General features: G+C 51.4%; 1 protein-coding gene across 2 annotated transcripts; it reads right to left on the reverse strand.

Annotated features, from left to right (window-relative positions):
• Window positions 1-435: 435 nt before the first annotated feature.
• On the reverse strand, window positions 436-17,946 carry LOC103049270 (zinc finger protein 783-like). Of its 2 annotated transcripts, none has more exons than XM_088150169.1 (8): window positions 17,844-17,946; window positions 17,020-17,214; window positions 14,264-14,655; window positions 12,174-12,300; window positions 10,438-10,551; window positions 9,784-9,903; window positions 9,183-9,296; window positions 436-2,407 (listed from the first exon to the last, which is right to left on the reverse strand). In XM_088150169.1, the coding sequence occupies exons 3-8, from the start codon at window positions 14,636-14,638 to the stop codon at window positions 1,383-1,385; spliced, it is 1,875 nt and encodes a 624-aa protein (XP_088006295.1). In that variant the 5' UTR covers window positions 14,639-14,655; window positions 17,020-17,214; window positions 17,844-17,946; the 3' UTR covers window positions 436-1,382. The 2 variants fall into 2 exon arrangements, with proteins under 2 accessions (XP_088006295.1, XP_088006296.1); XM_088150170.1 differs by lacking the exon at window positions 436-2,407 and adding an exon at window positions 2,435-6,199 and having other exon boundaries at window positions 17,844-17,940.

Below are 17,946 nucleotides of genomic sequence, written 5' to 3' on the forward strand. Positions count from 1 at the left end.
CCCTGCCTTCTTCGCACCTCCATCTCCATGGCCCCATCTTTTCTCTCTGGGGGGCCCACCCAGAACTATGGCTGCTTTCCTAGCCCAGCAAGAGAAGCATGAAGGGTGCGTGGTCAATGGGCAAAGCCAGGGCGGCTGCGGGGAGGCCGAGATTCGGGTCCACAGAAACTCCCTGGGGGAGCCCATTTCTCTCAGCCCGTCAGCCTTACAGGACTGCGACTGTAAAGAAACCGAAAGCAACAGCGCTTCGAATGCTGCCATGAACTCGGGGCGAAGCGGAGTATAAATATATCCACGAGGGCTTCACAAAGCCTTGACTACAATATTCCTTCTCCAACACATTGGCTTTCTCCCTTCTTTTTGCATAATTTAATTTATTTCACTTAATAGCCTACCCAAAGTTCAGGGAGAAAAAATATCATTTCCCCACATACACAAGCTCATAATAATTTTTTAATGAAGGAAAAAGATGGAGCACAGACAGCAGACAGGAGCAGAGGTGTTACACAAACTAAAAAAAACAAAAACACTATCCTCTTTCAGCCACCAATCCCCAAGTTTCACCTTTTCGGTAAGTTTTCCCCAAACAGTTACAGCAGCACTATAAAAGAGCATAAAAATAGAGCTTAAAGAAAAGCAAAATACTCCAATCCTACTTCCAGCCCTCCTCCTGTACCATCTCCGTCTTTGCCCATCCTGACAACCAATTTCTCACGTGGCCTCAGAAGCAACACAAGCAGGTGGAGAACCTGCGAGACACAACTGAATCTTCTTGGAGGTCTTTTGTGCCTCTAAATAAAAGAAAGCAACTGCGTGGACTCACGAGTTCTAGGTATGATCTGATCGATGCTCAGCGCTGGTCCTGTTTGCTTGGAGATGCATCACGTTCAACTCACCCAACTTTGTTTCTGGGCAGACGTGCAGAGGACGTGGTGGGGAAGCCAAAACAGGATCCAAGACAATGGGAGGATTCCCCTCCCTGCCGCTCTCGATCTAACACCCACACCTTCACAACAACTAGCCCCCACGAAAGCCGTCCAGCTGAAGCAGCCTCTGCCCCACGTCCTTCCAATTCCATATCCTCCGGGACCTTCTGAAACACAGAACGCAGAGCTGGCGACAGGCTGAATGAACACCGGTGTTTCCATTCACGGCATTTGCCTGACTGCAGTGGACGTTCAGGGGCTGATCAAAGGCTTTGCTTCCCAGCCGAGCAGACTCTTCACCAGCCCGATTCCCATAGAAATTCCACCAGGAGCGCGATCCAGAGGCTACAAACAGGAACTCAGCCTCACCCCTCAGCGCCATGCTTTCCTTGCCCGAGGAAGTGGAGCTGCCGCCTCCGAATTAAGGGTGAGTTTTGCTGGCCACCCCTTCCCGAACTAGAAGAGCCCCAGCAAAGGGGCGGGGGCGGGGGGTGGGGTCCCAGTCTTGCCGGCCTTCAGGAGGGCCGAGGCCCGGCCGGCAGCGTCGGCAGAGGGCCCCGGAGGCAGGGCGCAGCTGTGCTGCAGAAGGCGCTGCTTGGACGAGAAGGCCTTGGGACACAGGCCGCACTTGTAGGGCTTCTCCCCCGTGTGGGTGCGGAGGTGCTTCTGGAGGTGGTGCTTCTGCATGAAGCTCTTCGGGCAGAGGGGGCACTGGTGGGGCCTCTCGCGCGTGTGGGTGCGCTGGTGCTTGGCCAGGTGGTGCCGCCGGACGAAGTGCTTGCCGCAGGCCGTGCAGCAGAAGGGGCGCTCTCCCGTGTGGGTGCGGAAGTGGTTCGTCAGCTTGCTTTTGTCCGTGAAGCTCTTCTCGCAGGCCGGGCACTGGTGGGGCCGGGCGCCCGTGTGGCTCATCTGGTGGCGCAGCAGGTGGTCCGAGCGGCCAAACCGCCGAGGGCAGAAGGGGCAGCCCAGCGGGTCCTTGTGGCTGGGCTCAGCGGTGGCCGCCCGGTGGCTGCTCTGGTGAACCAGCAGGTGGACGTGGAGCCGGAAGCGCTGCTGGCAGAGGGGACAAGCCCAGGCCTCCTCCTCTCCCGCTTGGCCGGCCGAGGGCACCCCCGTCTCCTGCTCCCGGTGGCCCCCGAGCGGGCGCACAAGGGGGCTGCCGTTCGCCAGGGGTGAGGGCAGGTTGCGCCTCGGAGGGGTGAGGCCGCTGTAACTTTGTGGGCGCTCGTGGTGGCCAACCCGGCTCCCCACACTCTTTGCGCGCTCCCGGCAGGCATCAGCAGCCCCTTCCTCTGCCACACTGCCCTCGTTGGAGCTGAACCCTCTGGGCTCCCCCAGAGCGGGCCACCCACTGGAATCAAGGGCCTCTTCTTTCTTTAAAGCGCTCTCCCTGGATGTTTCTCCTGGCATCATCCATGTCTCAAGGGCTGCAGGGTCGTTCTCTGGCTCGCTTTTGATTAAGCCGTGGCTTGTTGAGAGGGCTGTGGGAAATAAAGACAACATGAACCCAATATTCATCATGCCTTGTTCCCACCACAGAGAGGAAAGCACAGCACACCCCGAACCCTACCACGTCCTTAAGAAAACGCCCTCTCTGTCTAACAGGTACTGTAGATCAGTGTTTCTCAACCTCAGCAACTTTGAAATGTGTGGACTCCAACTCCCAGAATTACTAGCATGCCAGCTGGGGAATTCTGGGAGTGGGAGTCCACACAACTTAAAAGTGGCTGAGGTTGAGAAATGCTGCTGTGGGTCACAGGTAACCCTTTGCTGAGATCTGAAGTCCAGGGCCTCCAAAAAAAGCCAACTCTAGAGTAGAATAGCAAACCTTTCACTGACTGGAGTGAGGAACGGAGTTGAGGTCAAGTGTCCCAACATTCCACGTGAAAAGATTTTGAGCAAATGATTCTGGGGCAGCCTTAGCAAAAAGGCTCTCTCCTATATAGGAAATGGATATCGCAACTATGAGTGCAGATCGTTTCAAGCAAGTCTACAGCAAAAGGCAACGCAGCTTAAAAAACATCCTAACTTTACAAGGATCTTCTTGAGGCTAATGCTAGAACTTCATGGATGATGGTGTATAGGGACAGGTGAAGGAATTCTCAGACTATGACGGATAGTTTGGTGACAGTAATAATAACAATCATAATAATTTATTAAATGTATATGCTGCCCGCCTCCCAGCAACTCTGGGCAGTTTCCAAATCGTTAAAAACATTTCAAAACAATACCAAAAAAAAAAAAACAACCCAAGGAAAAAGGTGGTGAAGGAACAAACCCTGATAGAACAAGGGGGAGGAAGAAAAGGAGCGCCAGCCGTCCTCGCCAAAGCCTGGGCGAAGAGCCGGGTTTCCAGGGCTCTTTGAAATACACGTGGGTCACACGTGGAAAGAAAAATCACGCTGGCAACCCTGGGGAGGGGAGTGACAACAAGGGGCCCCATTTCATAGCATTTTGCATGAAACAAGAGCAAGGCCACGTTTAGAACAATGGGAGTTCGGGTCGTACATCTAATTACGCAGAGGTAGAAACAATGCAGGAGAGAGGGACCAGGACAGACAGACAGAACTTCTTCACACAGATAGCCAGTGGAATCCGCTTCATGGAGATAAGAGAATATTGCTGGTCCGGCCAGGACTCTTAACACTCTCAGAGCAGCCTCCTAACCACGAGATTCAAAGAACAGCAATAAACCTAACGCAATAACAGGGAGGCACCGCCAGGCGGGGGCGGTGAAGTCCCAAACCAAGGGCCCAAAAGCGAATACCCCAAAGCAGGCCGCCCTCAGCCGCAGGTCAGCTGGAGGATGGCGGTCCAGAGCTGGGAGGCCATGACAGACCCAGCCTGTGTTGCTCCAGCCAGCAAGCCACTTTCAAAACAGGAACAGATAAATGGATGGCAGACAAGCTATGAATGCCTGCTACCAAGACGGCCCCACATTTCACCTCCAGGCCCTTCCAGTGGAAGGAGATCCACCTGCCAGCCACTGAGACAGGCAGGAAGCCAACCCCTGCAGCCTGGGCACCCAGGGGCACATCGGCCTGGTGCCGGTCGGAGGGGGGCACGCGGAGCCCCAGTTGGTCCAGAGCAGCACGGCCCGTCTCGCGCCCCCTGGGACTGACACCACAGGGGGAAGCTGGAGAGTCAAATTACCAACAGTCTTGATGGATTTTACATGGGCATTTAAACTGCTGCTTTGGACTTTTTAAAACTAACCAATGGTATATAAGCATTTTAAATAAAAAGATACATAAAATGACAATTGCACATTAACAGATTTCAGTTTGCAATGACTTCATTGGCTGGAGTCACTCTACAACTAACGTGTAGCTCACAAGTTGGGGTTTAAGGTGTTGGGCAGATCCAGGCAATGGACTTAATTCAGCTAACCATGATTAATATTGAGTAAATACAGCCACTGCATTAAAATGGTGGCTGTTATTTTTTGAATTGTGTTGTGGAAGAAATGCCTCTTCAAATACCTGATGGATAAGAAAGTACTTATGGCTTGTTTAACAGGTGATGCAACCAGGACTCTGATTCCCCCGAGAGGAACAAACCAGAATTTCTGGTTTGTACCACACCCTAAACCATCAAGACCGAACCATCCCACATTTGCATGTGGCATCAGCCTGCAGAAAGCGCCAGTAGGAACAGTGATGCTTGTTTATGGCTAAGCCACATTATGGCTTAATTTGAGGTGCTGAAAGGTTTTTTTTTCAAAAAAGACAGTTTTCCTTAAATCCTCTCAATTGTTTTTTTAATACAGCTATCAGAACCTTTTAGAGCATTCTGCAGGTAAACCACTTAAGTTATTCTGGAAAAGCGCTCTGAGTCAGAAAAGATGCTCCTGGTCACTCAGGCAGTTCTACACGTGACTAAAAAGTTAACACAAGTGCCCCAAACTCTGATCCACAGGGAAAAGAAGGGCAGCCCACACAGCCATTTCTTCACATCTCTAGTTTATTTCTCAGTTTCCACAGAACAACGAAGAAAAAAATCCAGAAAATATATATAAAAAAGTGTTCTGTTCAGACCAATTTGAGTTCACTGAACAGTGAACTGGTAAGTCACCTCTGGACAGTCACCTGTCTTGAGTACTTTGAAGTGAAAAGACTGCGGGGTTAGGGGACAACACTGGGAAGATACACCTACAGTATTGTACACTGCAAACAAGACCGAAACGACAATCCCGGAAGTGCTTCGTTACTACCCACTTCGTTAGCTTTAGCCATTCTGAGCCATCGCTAGACACCCCTTGGGAAAAGGCTCCCACTGCTGCCACGCGCCAACGACTCCAGGAGCCTCAACCCCAGGGCGGAGGGAGGCCACCGAGGGCATCTCCTTGAGGCCGCCTCGTGTCCCAGGAGGGCCAGACTAGATGAAAATGGCGTCCAGCAGGGCTTCCCGGACGGCCGTGCCCATCAGCCGGTTCTGCTCCCGCAGGTGGATCTTCTGGTGCTGGAGGAGGTGCTGCTTCTGGGTGAAGCTTTTGTCGCACTCACCGCAGCGGTAGGGCCTCTCCCCGGTGTGGATGCGCTGGTGTCTGACCAGGTCCGAGGGGTGGCTGAAGCTCTTGCCGCAGTAGAGGCAGGCCAGGGAGCTGCCTCCCCGCCCGGAGTGCAGCCGCTGGTGCGTCACCAGGCCCTTCTTCTGGGAGAAGCTCTCCGGGCACCTGCTGCACCGGTAGGGCCGCTCTCGCCCGTGGCTCTTCGGGTGCTGCCGATAGGAGGACTTGACGTTGAAGGTTTTCACGCACTTGGTGCTGCCGTAGGGCTTGTCTCCTCCTTGTGCCCGGGGAAGGGGCTTCAGATTGTGGCTCTGCTTGAAGGTCTCCTCGCACGCCACGGAGGTGTAAGCTCCTCCCCCAGTGTGGATGCGCTGGTGCAGGGTGAACTGCTGCTTGTAGGTGAAGCTCTTTTCACAAGGGGACCGGAAGGCCCCGGCCGTGGCGTGGCTCTGCTGGTGGAGTAAGAGGCTCTTCTGAAGCCGGAAGCTTTTTCCGCATTCTGGGCACGCAAACATTTTATCCTCTGGGCGGTCGCGCTGACACACCAGGGCGGGACCGCCACCACTAAAGCCTCCCTCTCCAGCCTCCTCCTCGGGACCCTCAGAGTGCCTTCGCTGCTGCACAAACGCGGAGTAGCGACTCCCGACGGAGGCTCCTTGGTGGTGACCGTGGAGGACCGATTCATCCGTGCACTTGAGCCCCAAGCTTTCACACAGCGCTCGCTGAGCTTGGAGGACCTCAGCTTTGAAGGCCAGCCCGTCATCTGGGGGATTGAAAGAAAATGTCATGGGGCATGCTTCTCCACAGAAAACAGCTTCATCCAACCAGAGGGAACCCAGACGTGCGCCCAGCTGCCCTGGGCACTGGCTCAGGAGGAACCTCCCGGGAGGCGGGCAGACGCTCAGATGCACGGCCAGAAGAGCCCTTTGCCCAGGCAGCTCAGCGCTCCCGCCGCTTGCCACGAGGCAGCCCAGCCTCTTCCCTGCCTGTGGCGACAGCAGTTGGCTTTTCTTCCGTGAGAAGAAAACGCCACAGAATATGGTCCGAGAGCCCTGGGACAACTCTTTCTGGCTGTGCACACTGGAAGAGAAGAAAATCAACCGGCCCTTCCTTTCTCGCTGCCTTTAAGGAATGGAAGCCAATTCCGGGGGGCTGGCAAACCCCAACATGCACTGCTTTTAATTCTAACAATGCCGTTAGCCGCTGCCATTGCTCGTGCCAAAATAACCCAGCAGGGAGTCACTCCAGCCAGGCTGTCCCAAAACTTCCTTCAGTCCTGAGGCTTTTGCCTTTCACGAGGTGTTGGAAGTCATTCGTAAAAGGTGTGCTTTGTGGCCACGCGCACTCACCACACCTTTCACATCACTGCCCGGTTCATGCTGCAACCCCACCCTGTGCCATCGCACCCTCCTCCGGTCCAGGAACACAACTGTGTTCCCAGGCCAGAGGAAAAGCAGGTAGCACCACCCCTGTGAAACCACATTCTGAATGCATTTTAGTAGGTCTCTGATGCAGAAAGAAGAGCGGGAGGGAGGGAGGGAGGGAAGAGATGCGAGGAGCGTCTTTCCTCCCCAACCCAAGGCACCTGCAGGAAAAAAGTCCGAAAGGGAAGAGGCAGTAGCTTTGTTCTTACATGAAGGTCTCTTGCTCTCCCAGCGACTCCTCGCAGCCTCGCCAGCCTGCTCTGCTGCTCTTCCCAGCCCATGTCTTTGTCCAGGTGGGCTCTAAACCAGCCTCTCCCTTTCTCCAGGCCCAGAACCTGGGAGCCTCCAAGCCTCTTTGCCATCCTTGGCTCTGGGCCCCGCGAGCACCAGCGGCCACCAACTACCATCAGCTCTGCCCTGGTGACATGCTTGGACCTCCGCTACAAGGATGGACCTGCCTTCCCAGGGGTTGGCTGCCCTCTCCCATCAGACAGGGCAGGTGGCTCAGCGGTCAGGATGAAGCCGTCGGGATGAGTTTACTGAGACAGTCTCACTTCACATTTGACTTAGTTGTAATGACGACGCATCTGCATGACTTGTTCTGGGGCCCGAGAGATCCTGGGCAGGATTTACAATTTACAAGGGACATACGGTACGTCAGAGGAGAGAGGACAATAGGCGAAGTATCACTCGTTGGATTTAGGCGGGGGCAGAACCTAGACTCGAGTTTGCCCAACCAGTGGAAAACATTCAAGGACTATGGACCCAAATCCAAGACGCCCAAATCCAAGCTCTCGTCTTCACAGGTAGCCGTAGCAGCCCAAGGCAGGTGACTCACCCTCAGCCACAGCATCTCAGCAGCAGCACGGGAGCAAAATCACGGCAAGCAGTAGCCCTGCACGTTCAGCGGCGACGCAGAGCGCAGCACAGATGCCAGCCTGAGATAAGCGCTGCTGGGCTAGCAAGGAATGGCAGAAACTCACTGAAGCGGAAGCGAAGGACCAAAAGCGGTCCTCTCCCGACCACCGCATGCGAACCTTCAGGGAGGCTTCAGTTAGTCCCACTGAATTTGCAGGAGACAGAAAAGATCTGAAAGAAGAGCCCTGGCGGGGAAGGGGATCCTGCAGCCCTCCAAATCCACACGGTTGCCTTTTACCAGCTGCCATGGCTTTTCTGGCAGCATGAGACACGTTCCCTGGAATGCATCACTGAGCGGAGATGCGTGCACCCGTTCCTTCCTCCATCCCCAAGGGCACTGCTCTGCCTACAAGGAACCGTGCCCAAACCTACCGAGAGCGAGAGAGAGGGAGGGAGGGAGGAAAGGTAATCGGGCTCTGGCCGCAACACGAAAGCAAGTCCACTCCCTTTGCTTCTGCTGGCCACCCGCACCAAAGCCTCCAGGGCGGCTGAGGGGCCAGGCTGAGAAGCAGAGCTGCCATGTGACTGGGGGGCTGGGAAGGCAGCCTCACCTCGGGCAGGCGCGCTAAACCTCACAACGCCTTTCCCAGGTGGGAGGCGAGGCGCAGGACGCCCAGGATATCTGGCCTGTATGCAGAGGATTCCATTGCATCCTGAACTTCTTAAAAGGAGTCACGCAAGATGGGGAAAAGCCAGAAACAAACCACACAGAAAGACAGACTCAAACCAAGGGAAGGCAACGGTGGGGTTCATCAACCGGGCCAAAGCCACGTCACGAGCTTCTCGCCTCCTGGGTTTCGTGTTATAGGAAGATCAAGGGCGACTGGGGTCAGGCTGGGGGAGCTCATCTGTGTGCGGAAAAGCAGCAGAAAGGGCGACTACTCTTGGCACAAGCCACAGCTGCCTTCCACTTTTAGCAGAAGTGCAGCGGCCGGCCGGCCAGCCTGGAAAGCTGCTGCTGCTGCTGCTGCTGCAGACCAAAGCTGGCGGTGACAAGTGAATGGCAGCTCCTCGCAGGAGAGTCTGCAAAGCTGGAAAGAGGAAAACCAAAGCGAGGCCTCAAAGCATTCATAATAAACCACCCTCAAGAGCGGACAGTCTTCTCGGTGGGCGGGAGGCGCTGTGCCCCAGCAGCTGGAGGGCCGTATTCAGGAGCGTGCAACCCGTCCCGTCCTGTCACCAAACGAGGCTTTTGGGGTTCTTCTGGGTTCAAATAACAACAAACAGGCTTCAATTTAGCAACCTGGGAACAAGCTCACCATTCAAGCCTGGCAACAAAAAATAAAGGACATCTGCGGAAAGGGTCGCTGAATAAAAGACATGCAGGAGTTGAGCGATCTTGTCCGTTCCCATCCTAGGAGCCTGTAAAGCAGGAGTGTCCGCCCAGCAAATAACTTAACTTACCCGTGCTTGGTTTGAGATGCAGCTCGCCTTTCTCCGAGAGGTCCGTGGCCTCCATGTTCCCCTCCAGTTCTTGCTTCCCTTGGGAGCCAAAGGGCATCTCAGCTACTCCGTCATCTGTTCAACAAAAAGGAAGCAAGGTGGCATTTGCTGTTGGGTTTTGACCTTTCTGCTGAGCAGCAGGCCGGGCATCCAGCTCTCTGAAGGACCTTCAGAGGCGCCTTGGCAAAACAAGCAGCCCACACACGTGGTTCTGCCAAGAGGCAAGCGTGTTCTTCCTCGGCAGACTCAGTTAACAAGAATCCGAATCTGTGCCTCAAAGCAACTATTTCAAACACAGGTTTAATATATACCAAAACGCATTTTGCATTCAGTGCTTTTTAAAAACGAAAGCATGCTTTGTTTCCATTCCTGTTCCTTGAGTTATTTCTCACTTGTCAGTTACTTTCCAGCACATTTTAGCTGCAACATCTCAACACAAGAAGGAAAGCCAAAAAAGATTCTTTCCTGCATTCAGTGACCTTCCGTTGGCACAAAGCATCATCAGTGCTGCAAACACTGAAGAATGTGCCAAATATTCAGACTGCCGTTATCTTCCACTCACCGATGCTGGGAGCCTGTGGGACCCTCCTTCCTTCACTGCGCTCTCCTTCTCGGACAACTGGCACATGTTCTCCCTCTTCCTGAACCGAGGAGGAAAGGCAGGGCCTAAAAACCAGTATTTCTGTTTGGGATGACATAAAAGAGAGGCTTTCACCGGATACTTGGTGCCCAGCAAATCTTTATTCAGCACTTTAACTTGATTGTAAATTTCGGATGAGCTTAAAGACGTTCTTTTATTCTATTTTGTTAAAAGAGCCATTACAGGATCCACAATTCCACCCCCCACCCCTGTCAAGGCACAAGTCTCAGAGCCCCACCGGGAGACCTTTTCAAGAGACAGGAACTTTCTGAAGGCGTTTTTAAATGGAAAGGACAGATAAGAATGGCAAGATGGGACCATCCATCCGATTCAGCTACACCATTTATTTATTTGTAGATTTACATGCCATCTTTATTTTGTACAACTCAATGATCCTGTCTCCTATTTTCAACCCTGTGAAGTGGGTTGGGCTAAGAGAGAGGGGCTGGCCCAAGGTCGCCCAGCCGGCTTTCCTGCCTAAGGGAGGCCTAGAACTCACAGCCTCCCGGTATCCAGTCCAATGCCTTCAACACAACTCCAAACCGTCTCTCTGTCTTCTAGCCCCTTTCTGCTTACCTGGGCTAGGTTCTGAAGAAATCTCTCTGTCTTTAGATACCTCCTCTTCCTCCTCACAGGGACGTTCTCCTTGTTCAATCCGGGACAGAAGATCAGGTTTAGCAATTGCGTAGTCTGTTGGAGAAAGGTAATATTCTTCTCAACTGTTTACTGCACTACACAACAAAAGCCTTATTTGTATAAAGAGAAATGCCCTGAATCCAGCTATTGCTACAAAGCGTCTATTTACTCTTACTAGTCTGCTTACACAGATCTGACCTTCACTCTGTTGGAAATGGAAGTGGGGAAGGAGAATTAGGGAGGTAAATTAAACATAAACCAGGTCTGTTTGGGAACAGGAGAAAACTCCAGGCAGGAGAGACTATTCCAAATCCAGGAACAAAAGACACAAAGAGATAACTGGGAAAAAGAATGAATGACTCTGAGAACACAGGTGCCCAAGGAGGCTTTTCCATGCGGGGATGAAACAGTTACACATCTTCAAAAAACTACAACTGGGATCATGTGCAAATATATTCAGCAGAGCTGACTTTTCACCAGGCATTATTAAGCAGTGAAGCCCCTCCTGATCTTTGCAGAGAAGGGACCCCATCAAATCATCCTGCTGAGATTTGCCACATCCCCGGTAATACAAGAAACGGAAATTGGGTGGATCCCGTGCAGTGACGTCCCGCCCGCGTTTCTTCTAGAGTAATATGGATGGACCTTCCCAACCCTCTTATTTACTGGCGGACTGTTTCCAGCGCTGTCTTGTCACCGTTTCTGTTAGGGATTCTGGAAGGGATAATCCCAACATCCTTGGAGGTCAACAAGTTGCTGAAGCTTTTTATGCTGACCCGACTTGGAATAGGCACCACTCTTCTTGTCACTTTTATTCCATATCGTTTTTGACAGAGCTAGACATCCAGAAAGCTTTGGGGGCTGCTGGATGTCCTTTGACAGAATGTAATGGATTCTCACAAATGGCTGCCAAGAGGGAAGGCTTAATCCCCCACCACTTTTGCTAATCTCCCAGAATGCTCCCTTCCACTTCCAACTTCCCTTTGTATTTTTTCTGGGCAGGTAAGCACACATCCAAACAAAAAAACCTTATCATACTTCAGCCATCTACCATGTTTAGTTTCCAAGTCTCTTATGAACCCTCTTTTAGGCCCAGAGGTGTTCCTAAAAATAAAGATGGAGCTGGCATTTTGCAGCATCCCACCTCATTAAAAAAAAGAATCTAAACCTACAAGAAAATCAGGTATGAATCGAGAGCAATGTTCAGGCACACTGGTCCCCTACATTCCTCACTCCCTACCATCTTAGGAATCCATGAGCTGAAATGCTGAGAATTATATAACAAAATGATTTTTGCCAGATAACCACATGGCCCACCCCTCACCTGTAAAACTTAATGTTAAGCTCGGTTCCCCCAGCAGGCCCTCTTGATTTATGATTCTTTCCAAACCTTTAAGAGTCAAAGAGCATTCCAACCCACCATGTCCAGCCTTTTGCCTAAATGAGAACAACCCAGGATGGGACTTCAAAAGAAAATGAGAGCAAACAGGAGTACTGGATGGACAGGAATAGACAGCCAGCCTGCCCTGCATTGTTCTGCACGTGGTCTCGTGAGGAGGTGCTGTAGGGTTCTAGGGGTCACGGGGGCAGGCAGTCACCTAGATGCAGATCAAAGATTCCTAGATACACATTTCCAGCCTACGAGCTTTAACAAAGGAGCAAAACCTTATTTTTACCCAGAGAGACCAGCGACTCATAGTTACTCTTCATCACATTCTTGTAGAGCTCCTTCTGCCACTCCTCCAGGTTCCCCCACTCCTGCTCGGAAAAGTAAACCGCATTGTCCTCAAAGGTCATGGGCACCTGGAAGCACAAGAGTTACAGGTTTGGATCTTCTAGGAGGAGCCGTTGGCGCTCAGCTGGATTACCTTTCGCTCCAAAACCAGCAGGGACAGGCTATGCATTTCTCCTCAACCCCAGCTAAAAGGAGGGGAGGTGCATGTTTGAGAAGTGCTGTCAAACTGATGGGACAGGGATCTCGTACTCGTTGAATGCACAAGTTAATCAGCCATTTGTGTGCTCCTAACTGGTATTAACAATGACCTTCACAAGCTTTGTCAAGCAAAATCCTATAAATTTTCAGCTTGAGCAAACCTCAGCTCAAAATCCAATATCCACTATGTGCAATGGGATGAGAGAACATGCCGAACCAGCCAAGGTCTTGAACACAGCTTGTCGGATCGGGCAGAAGCCAAAGGGAACAGAGGTGCTCCCACTGAATATGAGCGGGTGGAGGTGACACACGGGAGGAACCATTGGAGGAGGCAAGCAAGTCAATATACTTTATAAATGCGAAAATGACAAGCACTAGGACTGAATGGGGCTTTGGACACACAGGACCACAAATGCTGCCTTTGACTGCAACTGACAAAAGCAACTGTGTCTATTTCTGGGGTCACACGGCTGCTTTGACAAGTCATAGGCAGGAGCTGCGTTTGCATCCTCTGCGTGAAGCACCTCTTTCCAATCGAGACCAAGAAAACCATTCTGCGAACGATCACTAATATCGCTGTCGGTATGTGATACTTGTACAATATTTTGCAACACTGCTGAGGGCAAGAAGGTGTCCCCTGTGGCTTCAATAGCTGGTCACATGTGAAGCTAAGAATGATTTTGAAAGGACCAGAACCGGGAGCTCAAGTGGAACAAGAATGGAATGGCTGCTTTTACATGTCACGTGTAAAACCCCTAATGTTCTTCCAGGTTTGGGCTTAACATGATGGGCGAGTTCAGCCATTACAACTGATACACCCTGGTTTATAGTTTGGCATTTTGTGTTAACCCAGCCAATTATGGTTTACTCAACAAACCATGTTTAACATAAGCCCGGCTTAGCATGATGCACACACCAGCCCAGGCAATGTTTTATGGCTGATCTGCATCAGAATCCTAAAACTGAAAGGGGCCACTTAGGTCTTTTGGTCCAACCAGTGGTTCCATGAAAGGACCCTGCTCATCACCAGCTGGTCACGTTCTGCTCAAGACAGATACCTAAAAAACTGGCTTTCCATTCACACTTAACTACATGTGCCACCAAAACTGGCAGGGCAAGCTACTGCATATAAACAGGAAATAAATCCCTCATTCACTTGCACTAATTGGGTAATGAAACATCTGCAAGGAAACAACCAAGCTCAGAGAGCACCAAGGGCTCCACAGTTCAACCCTCAGCTACATATTTTCTCTTCTATAGGAAGATTTAACTAAATGACCCACGACTGCACATTTGTTTGGCATTATTCAGGCAACATTTGTAAGAGGCTCTGGTCTCTATAAGACAGCAGGTTGTAAGGAGCATCAATGTATTGCTTCCATGCTTTTAATACTGAGAACTAACCCACCCCCCCATGAAGACCAAAAGCTGATCCCCAATCCTCCAAAGCCTGATCCGTCAGGCCTTCAAAGAGTGGGCTGGAACAGTTCTCCTGCAACATCTAAGAAACAAAGCTGGAAGCATGTGCAGCTGACCTTTTTACCTTCTCTCTAATGTGGGGCAGAGAGCGCACTACTAAGTCCCTCTCCAGTGAGCATTCCACCTTCCCTATTGCCCCTAATGTTCCCATCTTAACCAGAGTACAAGAATCTGGCCTACTCCTCCCCCAGCGTACATTTAAGTCTGAAGCCATGAATTAATTCTTTCAAGGTTGCCTGGCCAGATGATCTCAAGACTCTCCTTAATTACTATCCCACTTTCCAAGTTAAGGAGCTCTCCCATCTTTGCAGGTACCGGAAAAAAATCAAGGAGGACACGTCCTAATCATCTGACCTTGGGTGTTTCTCCCTTGGAGCCCGGAGGGAGTCTTAGGATCCAGAAGTTCTGGTTCTTCAAGAGGTTCTCCATGTTCTCCAGCCGCCTCTGCAGCAGCCCGTACTCCTGGATCAGGGTCCCCAAAGCAGTCAACTTGCACTCCATCTGATTGCCAAAGTCTACTACTGCATTCTCACAGTCCACATACTTTTTCTCATTGGTCATCATTCGCCGCTCCAGGTTCAGCAGCCTTGTGGCGTGGGAATCCACTTTCCTCTCCACAGCCTGGATTGCAGCGACCACTGTCCACAGAGAAAGTTCGGCCATGTTTTGCTTGACGTCTCGGTCAAAATTCTGCTCCGGTAGCAAAGGTACTGGCTGCCGGGGCTCCATGTTGCGATCCTGGAGCTCTTTATAGAAAGAGAGAAGGCCACTTAGTACGTATCACTTATTTTGGCTTGCAAAGTGTTCTATTCCAAAAGCCATGTGTTTAGCCTGAAATGATTATCACAGATTTTACCTCAAAGTTTCACATCCATAAATCACCTGAAGCCTCAAAGGACATCTGGCACCCTCAGTATGATTTCTTACACTCACAGTCTTTAAATCTTCTCTCACAATTCAAGGGCCTTTCTATTCTTCACACAGATGTGCCCTTTTAATATACAATCACATAAATGCCAAGAAAAAAAATGCAGATGATTGTACAATATCTCTAAGGCCTTATTTGCAGGTGAGATGGTGCAATTTAATCCTGCAAACTCTTAAGCAAATTATAAGATTTATTAGGTTGCTGAGTGGAGAATTTATAGTTATTATACAGACTTTTTCTCTCTCTCTTTCGGTTACTTAGTTTTCTTTTTTATCACATTTAGATTAGTTTAATCACTATAATGTCCAAGTTCTCCTTTTCACAGTATAATCAGTATTTTTTTCCCTGTTGGTGCTGTAGTTTTTTTTATTTCACCATTTAGTTAAAAAAAAACAACTTGCTGGTGGAGAGATGTGATGGAAGGTATGAGTGAGGAGGATCCTGGAATGGAGCTTCAAGGTTACAGGGAGGGGGAGAGGCATTCCAAGCATCTCCTCAGCCCCCAGCCAGAACGTGTGGAAGTGAAGAGAAGGAGACTGACCCCTCCCTAAGGGGTTCAGGGTTATAGTTGCTCTTCTTGGGGGTTATTCAGTTTTACATTAGCTTATACCTGTTAGACAGTTGCTGGCGAGATTCTGTCTAAAAGGTGTAAGCTAATAAAGTAACTGAACTGTTCCTGGATTTGTCTCGCTGTGGTTCTTGGGCTGAACCTGACAAGAGGCAAATTAAAGATTATCAAGCTCCTCCTCACATTATTTTGTCTACATTCACCAATACATACCTACTTGATTACTGGAAGTGTAACATCTTAATTGGGTCACAATCCTTTTTTTCCCTAAGCTTGCTTGTGAAAAGACTTGGGGCTGCAAATCCGTAATAGGTGTATAACATATGCTGATCATCCATAGTCAGTCCCTGCAGGGATCACTTTCAACATTTTCAAGGAATAACCCTCACCCTCCCCATGCTAGGCCAATCCCAGCCATCCTTCTGCCTATACTCCATGGAAAGAGACCACAAAGATAAGACAAGTTAATTTTTCTTTCTAATCTAAGTTTTTTCCCTCATGCCATTGCTCTGCTGAACACCTAATTAATGCATTGCATAACATATGACTGCTCAGACATGATTGATAATGCTGTTAAATGGGAATATATGCTAGATAATAGCTTCTCCTTTTAAAAATGAATATATGTTAGTCAATAGCTGCAGTATTATTCTTCCTCCAATTCTCCTCTTCTGACTGCATAGTTTTAGTGTAACATTATTACTTTTTATTATTCTTTATTTCCTGATGCTATGCAAATACACTGAGACCTCTTTGCACCGAAGTCAAATTCCTTGTATGTCTAATCATACTTGGCCAATAAAGTATTCTCTTCTCTTCTAATCAATTGTGATGTGCAAAATGTTCCACACATACAAAACATACAGTTTGGGGTCTGTGCCAAAAGCAAAACCCGCATGGGTGGTCCAGGCATAGACCAAAATAAGCTTGCCTGGGCAGAGGTGTTCCAGGGCGGGAAACAGCAAAGAAAAGGAAAGGCCATCACTAGCAGCAGTGCCGAAGGAGCAGTGGGCAAGCCGGCACCCAGGTCATGCAGGAAGAAGGTAGGAAGAAGCGGCGAACTGCATCAGCCTGGCCCTATTCCCCACCCAGACCTTCGGCAAGGAGAGGGAGACCCCTCACTTCGTTGCACTTGCCATTTTTTATCTTTATTTTTTATTGTAATTTCTTTGTTTGATTGTTGTGAACTGCCCAGAGTCATCGAGAGTTGGGCAGCGTACACGTTTAATAAATTATATTATTATTACCATTCTCATCCAGACTTTGTCTTGGCCATAAGCCAGAACCACCAAAATATTCGAGATCTGATGTGACCATGCCACAATCCACCCAGTTGAACTACATTTTCCATTTCATGCACATCCCTACTAACCAATGATGGTTAGGCCAGTCCCTTAAATTCGATTAAGCTGCCTTATTCCAAGCTAGATCATTGTCTATCTAACCTAACATTATTCGGCAGGTTTAATATTAGAGTGTTGGGACAGACTTGGGAGGTAGGTCCCTCCAATAAACCTCCATTTTTACTCTTCCTATGGCTGCAGTTAGCAAGGAGGCAGTTGGGGCAAAAAACAGAGGCGAAGTCAGAAGGGAAGACACCTGTTTCTTCTTTACCTGAAACAGTTTAGCAAGGACACAATGCTCAGCAGTCGTGCAACTGTCCTCGCTGTTACGTGTCAGTGGAAGCAGCCCCGCGCTCTCCTCTTATAGGGCCTGCTGGCGTCTGAGGAAGAGATGAGGCAGCGCAGTCCATTCCATCATCCTGGCTGAGGGCACCTGCCAGCCGGCTCCACCCACTTCACCTGGTCACTGTAAGGGTTACGAAACGTTGCCTGAGAATGAACAGAGCGGGTCCCTCCCCCTTTCTGCCCCCCCAACCAAGCCGCAGGGAAAGCCTCCGGGCAGAAGCAGCGCAGCGGCCCCCGCCGGGCCCCGCGCGTCTCCCCGGATAAAGGAGGCGGCAGGCCGGGTGGGCCCGGCGGGGTGGGAGGCCGCGGGGTCCCCCGGGGCTCTCCCCAAAGGCGTCTCTAGGGCAGCCCTGGTTGAACCGGGGCTTCCCCGGCTCCGCCTCCCGCGCACAGACCCTCCCGCTGGGCCGGAACTACAACCCCACCATCCCCAACGGGGGTTGCCTGCTGCCCTTCAGGGCGTCCCCGCCCGCCGGGTCCCTCGGGGGAGCCAGCAGTCCCCGGACCGCCTTTCCCCGCGCGGGCCCCGGGGGGCAAAGGGGCGCCAAGGGGCCTATGGGGCGCCGCGGCGCCCGCAGAGGGCCCCGGGCCGCGCTCCGCCTCTCCCCCCTGCGGGCGACCCGCCCCCCAGCCCGGCCTTTGTTCCCGGCCGGGGGGCGGGGCGGGGGCGCCTCCGCCTCCCGGGCGCCGCCGCCTCCGCCTCCGCCTCCGCCTCGGGCCGGGGGTCGGGCGGGGAGAAGCGCTACCCACCGCGGGCGTCCGGCGCTGGCGGGCGGCGCGCGTGCGCGGGGCCGGGGCCGGGGCCGTCGACGCGAGGGGGCCGCGCACGAGCGGGGGCGCATGCGCGCGAAGG

This window comes from Python bivittatus, unplaced genomic scaffold, assembly GCF_059951505.1.
Source record: "Python bivittatus isolate LINGU-HERP-01145 unplaced genomic scaffold, Pbiv_v1 ctg000610_np1212, whole genome shotgun sequence".
In the NCBI taxonomy this organism is placed as follows: Eukaryota; Metazoa; Chordata; class Lepidosauria; order Squamata; family Pythonidae; genus Python; species Python bivittatus.

Excerpts from the sequence above, each read along its gene's own strand:
- LOC103049270 (XM_088150169.1), bottom strand. The coding sequence starts at position 14,638 with ATGGAGCCCCGGCAGCCAGTACCTTTGCTACCGGAGCAGAATTTTGAC. Across the intron at positions 10,552-12,173 it reads TGAGTCGCTGGTCTCTCTGG|ACTACGCAATTGCTAAACCT; the intron begins GTAAAAATAAGG and ends TTTCTCCAACAG. Across the intron at positions 9,904-10,437 it reads TTCTTCAGAACCTAGCCCAG|AAATACTGGTTTTTAGGCCC; the intron begins GTAAGCAGAAAG and ends CATCCCAAACAG.